Source organism: Macrobrachium nipponense, chromosome 39 (genome assembly GCF_015104395.2).
Source record: "Macrobrachium nipponense isolate FS-2020 chromosome 39, ASM1510439v2, whole genome shotgun sequence".
Taxonomy (NCBI): domain Eukaryota; kingdom Metazoa; phylum Arthropoda; class Malacostraca; order Decapoda; family Palaemonidae; genus Macrobrachium; species Macrobrachium nipponense.
The window spans coordinates 38,311,645-38,317,644 of record NC_061099.1 but is presented as its reverse complement, the minus strand read 5'-3'; the positions used below and the strand labels follow the sequence as shown (position 1 = coordinate 38,317,644).

Below are 6,000 nucleotides of genomic sequence, written 5' to 3'. Positions count from 1 at the left end.
GCAACGTTATTGCTGGTGGTATCATAGCTCTTGTTTTCGTAGGCATGTCTGAACGTATTGTCTCTTGAAACTACTTTTCAGAACGAGGTCGACTGCCTGCTGATGAGGCTTTCGCTTTCATTTGTTTTAGCTCTTAAAATTTAATGGGGGCCGGTTGCCCATATATCAAAAGTTTCTTTAACAGATTTAAATTTCAGTGGATGCAGCATTTAACTCTTATCTGTGAATGATTTATGCTTAGCAACTTCTATTGGGAATTCGCAATATGTATCCTATCTATACTGAAATACTTCTTTTTCATGAATATCAATGATCGCTTGTCATCGGGTTATAAAAGAACACGTAAGAATATTCTTCTATTATGAATGTTAGGTTTATGAAGCTAAAACAGAATTCTAATCAGTGAGTATTTGTATACTTAAACGAAAGTTATTTACGTAATAGCTTCATTACTTTCCTCAAAATAATAATCTCCTTATTCGTTAATGTTTCCATATCTATAAATTTCAATAATTTAATTTGTCCTCAAGAACTGTTTAGCAACACCACTTGGTGTTGCACTTGGCGTAGGCACGTTTAAAAATAAATCAAGAAAAAATTCTCTATTAGCAGCTCGACAATCTTAATTTGCCTGTTTTAAAATTAAACTTTAACATAATGAAGCATATTATGTTTAGAAACAATGAGAAGACTCACCTACAGTTTCTTGTAACAAAATAAAATAGTCTAGCTAACCTAGAAAATTAGTGAGTGCATTTGTCTGCCCGTCCGTCTGACATTCAATCACAGCCAAACGGCTGGTCCGATGGGCATGAAACTTGGCAGGGTTATAGTGGGGATCCCTAAGATGGTTTACAATGGGGGTTTCATCCTACCTCCCCGCCCCCCTCCGAAGGGGGTGGGGGTGAGAAGACATTCCCTGAAACGGAGCTGGTTCGGCCCGTGAAACGAGGCTGGTTACGCCCGTAGACTTAGTTACTTTACGAATTTCCATACATAATTTCTGTACACATTTGTTTGCTAGTAATAATAATGACAATAAAAATGGTATTCTTACTTGCATAACAGTAGCCTTCACGTGAATCCTGTCGCTCTTAACACGCCTCAATGATCGCAATACGATTTTCTGATGAAAACCTACAGTCACATCCAGATCTAGAGGGTGAATTTTAAATGAGCCTTTGTACCAATCACGGCGGCTACCTGAAAAGAAAAAGGGAATGTTTGTAATCTCTATTCATCGGCGTATTAATCAGTATGACTTCTGCTTTGTGGCACAATAATAAGACTGTTTTAAGTATTTGATCATGTTAGGAGGATTAGCTGCAACATGATAAGATTGTCCAAGAGAGAGAGAGAGAGAGAGAGAGAGAGAGAGAGAGAGAGAGAGAGAGAGAGAGAGAGAGAGAGAGAGTCATGAATATTAAAAACACGAATCTTCAGTCCACCTACATACTATCCAGAAACCGAGGTTTATACTTACTTTTTTTAATTTCTTATTGTAGAAGAAAACCAACTCCCGTATATTATTTCCATATTCATCACTGAACGCAGTATAAGAATAGCTCTTCCTGAGGACACTTGAATAAAAATAAATTCTATCCCCATATTTTTATAGAAAAAAAAAACGGTACATTTTCCGCGACAAGGGTTCTCTCGTGTGTGTGTGTGTGTGTGTGTGTGTGTGTGTGTGTGTGTGTGTGTGTGTGTGTGTGTGTGTGTGTTTAGTTTAAGGTACTCTATCACTTTATTCACAAAAAGTTTATTTTTAACATAATTTTCTTTTTGTCAGTAAAATCCATATCCGTTTTCCCGTTCTAAATCTTCAAGTAAATGGATTAAACTGACTTTTCCAGGGACATTACAAGTCATCCAGTAATTTATCGCATCCTCACTCATAAATTTTACTCCTAATTCAAAATTACGATTTCGAAGTAAATATACTTATTTGTTGTACATTTAGTACTTATTTGTTTTACATTTACGTCTTATTTACTACTTACCTTCCACTTGTGCATGGACCTCTTTTTCCGGCAATAAGAAATAGTTTATGTTTCTAATTCTCTTCATTTAGACTCGCAAATTCTATTGCTATATGAACGCGCATCATCGCAACATGTAAAGACGATAAAACGCCACCAGTTCTACTGCGTACTGAACAAGCCCACTCTGGCACTAATGCCTAGACCAACCGCTGTGAATGAGTCATAAATTAGGCTCCGTCCCTTGTCGTAACATGACAGTAAACAATTCATTTGACATTATGAGGAACGTTCATTACCCAGTTGTTCTCAGACGAGCATATACATTTCAAATACTGGCATCCCCTTCAGTCGTCAAGTTTTGGTGGTGGTTGGTTAGGTTAAGAGAACGAAGAGGAAAACCAGGGTTTTTTGCAACAACAAAGAACATTGCACCCAGTGGCGATCCCTTTATCTATTGCGGGTCGTCAGGTAACTGCTCAGCAAAGCCTCCGCTGAAATACAAGCTGTGGGAAAACGAGCCTTCTCGGATATCGTATCATTCTTGAATTTAGCCAATTCAAAATCAAGTACAGAGCAAAGCTATTTTCATATCAGAGGTTCTGAAGAAACGATGTCCGTGGAAATTATTCCCAGAGATCTAACTTCTCATTGGCAGCTAAATGTTGCTGTTAGCTGTTTTACATAAAAGTATAATTAATATATATATATATATATATATATATATATATATATATATATATATATAGATAGATATATATATATATATATATATATATATATATATATATATATATATATATATATATATATATATATACTTGCTTCTTCTATTTATGCAACACAAGAACACAACTATTTTCTCAGCAACTTAAACATTTCTTGTTTACTATTAGAGTCAGTGTCACTCAAGCGCTCCTGCCCCGGTCAGGAGGACACGAACGATATTTCTGGCGTCATTTCTGATCGTGAAGTTGAAGTATTAGCGACAAAAATCCATACAGATATGTACAGAGTCAGGAAACCACTTTCCTCTTAATTCTGTTATCCTTCCAGCACCACCATCTTGTTGACCTGGCCGTCTCACTTGCTCCGACATGAGTGACAGCTCTGTGGTTTTAATCGTGTTGTGGTCCCCAGGGCACCTCAACTAATCCGCCCAGCCTTCTTCAATCCCCTTTGTGGATTAACTTCGCGACGGCCTCTGCTTATTTCTGCTGATCATTGGCTGACTTCAGCTTCGTAGACAGTCCCCCAACACCTTTGTTTCCCAAGACAGGAATATATCTTTTATTTTCACATTGCAAATTTAGCAATTTTACTCTTGGTCGTTTTGCTTGGTTATAGTTTCATCGTGTTCATTTTTTTCTTTTGGTGTTAGTAAAGTTAAACAACCGTGGAAAACTTTATTTCTATGTAGCTTCTTACGTAACGTATATAGATCAGAATTTTACATAGGTTATGGATATATATATATATATATATATATATATATATATATATATATATATATATATATATATATATAGTATATGGTTTTTTTGCCACGAAGGAAAAAAATGAAAGAGCGAGTTTTTTTAAAGTACTCGGCTAACTCGCTCTTTCATTTTTTCCTTCGTGGCAAAAAAACCTTTATTTATACATAGCACACGTTTTATTATACTTCGTGATCAAGAAGTTATTCATATATTATAAATTATATATTATTATATATATATATATATATATATATATATATATATATATATATATATGTATATATATAATACAATATATATAACGTATATTTTATATATATAATATCATATAAACCATATATATAATATCTATATATATATATATATATATATATATATATATATAATATATATTATATAATATATATATATATATATATATATAAATATAAAATAAATAAAGGTTTTTTTTGCACGAAGGAAAAAAAATGAAAGAGCGAGTAAAGTAACTCGGCTAACTCGCTCTTTCATTTTTTTCCTTCGTGGGGGCAAAAAAATCTTTATTTATACATAGCATCACGTTTTATATACTTCGTGACCGGTATCCCAAGGTTATTTCATATAATATATAAAATATATATATTATATATATATATATATATATATATGATATTATAATATATATACACATATATACTATATATACATATATTATATACATATATATATGTATATATATACATCTATATATATATATATATATATATATAATATAGATGTATATATATGTATATATATGTATATATATGTATATATATATATATATATATATATATATATATATATATATATATATATATATTCCATTACATATATGAAACTCTGATCTAAATATGTTAACTACATAAAAATATATGTCAGTTTGCGTGTGCGTTCTAGAAGTAAACACGGAAGACATTAATCTTTTTTTTTTTCACCCCGTGTGTAACCTGGCATCTGCAAGGTGGGGCCGTCGAACTGAAAAGTAAGCTGAACAAACACACGGAACTATTTATAGCCTCCCTCCCGCGTAGCATTTTCCAGTTTTCGCCTCCTTCCCTCCTCTGCCCAGAGCTACACCGAATGAAAGAACCGAAATGTTGCCTTGAGACCGCGGGAATTATTCAGACTTAATCAGGAGTTTAACTTCCATAAATTGCCCATGGGAATATTAATAAGAGTTCGGTGTTAGGGTGAATTACACGCACCCAACCGAATATGGACGAGGATTGCAGCATGGGGTTTTAGGCAGCAATTTCAGTCGGACTCCCTCGCAGATTTCCATTTTCTGTTTGGGTTTCGACGACAACTATTTCCTCTACATTTCTTTCTGTTTTATCTGTTTGCTGGCAAACGCTTTGGTTTGGATATTTTCGTTCGTCTGTTTTTGTGACTTACAAATGATTCAGCGGTCTGCTTATTTTTCCTTTTATTATATATTTGATCAATAGAATTTTCGTCCGCATATATATATTTCGCAAAAGACTTTTTATTAAGTTAAAAGCATCTTACACAGACTTCCTAGCTTAATCGATAAGCTGTGTTTACCGTTATGCTGGATTACGTGGAAATGGATTATATCAACTCACTTTTAATATACATATTTTGTTCTTATGTAAGTAAGGAGGAATTCGTTCAAGTCTCTTCTTTGTTCCTGTTTAAATCTGTCAATTTAAATTTGACTGCCAATCCACGAAAACCTTCTCCACTCCAGTCCTTTTCACCCAACAAGATATGATTGAAATCTAATTTGATGTAAGAAACTAATATTTGTTATGTAAGGCAATTAAAACTTCTCAGGCAATTCAGTGTACCATACAAGACAGTTTGTTGATATTGATCAAAGTTTCCATCACTGAAGCGAAGCATTTCCTAGAATACGCAGATAGTCGAGAAATTCATTACTCAGGGTAATATGAGACACCTACTATATGTTATGTCCTCACAGCAGTTTATTAGCTTTATGGATTGTTTGTTTGTTTGTTTGTATGGTGTTTTTACGTTGCATGGAACCAGTGGTTATTCAGCAACGGGACCAACGGCTTAACGTGACTTCCGAACCACGTCGAGAGTGAACCTCTATCACCAGAAACACTACACATCTCTCACTCCTAAATGGAATGCCCGAGAATCGAACTTTATGGATGGAGAGATGTGAGAAACCAAAGAAGGAGGTATACTAGGCATATGTGAAAAGTTGTAGGGTAAGGAAACTATTCATCAATAGATTCTGGAGAGCTAAATATTTTCAGAAGATGCAGCACTAACTGATACAGCGAAAAAAATAATTTAAAGGCGCTTTCAAGAGGAGAGAGGTAAAAGATAATGTTAGATTAAATGAAAACCAGGAGGATTGAGCACTGAATGGGTGGTGGAAGGTGAGAACCTGTGAATTAGTAAGGAATTTATGAGTCAATGTTGTGGCAGAAGATGGTAGGGTGGATATAGGAGTTTGTGTAGCAAACTTTTGGAGAAGAATCTTGGAGTGTCTACGAAGCCCGGGAGGCAATGTGTATTGCTGA

General features: G+C 34.3%; 1 protein-coding gene across 2 annotated transcripts in view; it reads right to left on the bottom strand.

The window, feature by feature from the left end:
* LOC135210555 (uncharacterized) overlaps positions 1-6,000 on the bottom strand; it is a 118,642-nt gene that overhangs the window by 33,484 nt on the left and 79,158 nt on the right. For both annotated transcript variants that reach the window (XR_010313539.1, XM_064243417.1), the window contains exon 2: positions 1,058-1,203. Coding sequence is in view for 1 of the 2 variants with exons in the window: in XM_064243417.1 (XP_064099487.1) it covers positions 1,058-1,203 (146 nt within the window). In the remaining variant the exon portion in view is untranslated. The remainder of the gene's footprint in view (positions 1-1,057; positions 1,204-6,000) is intronic.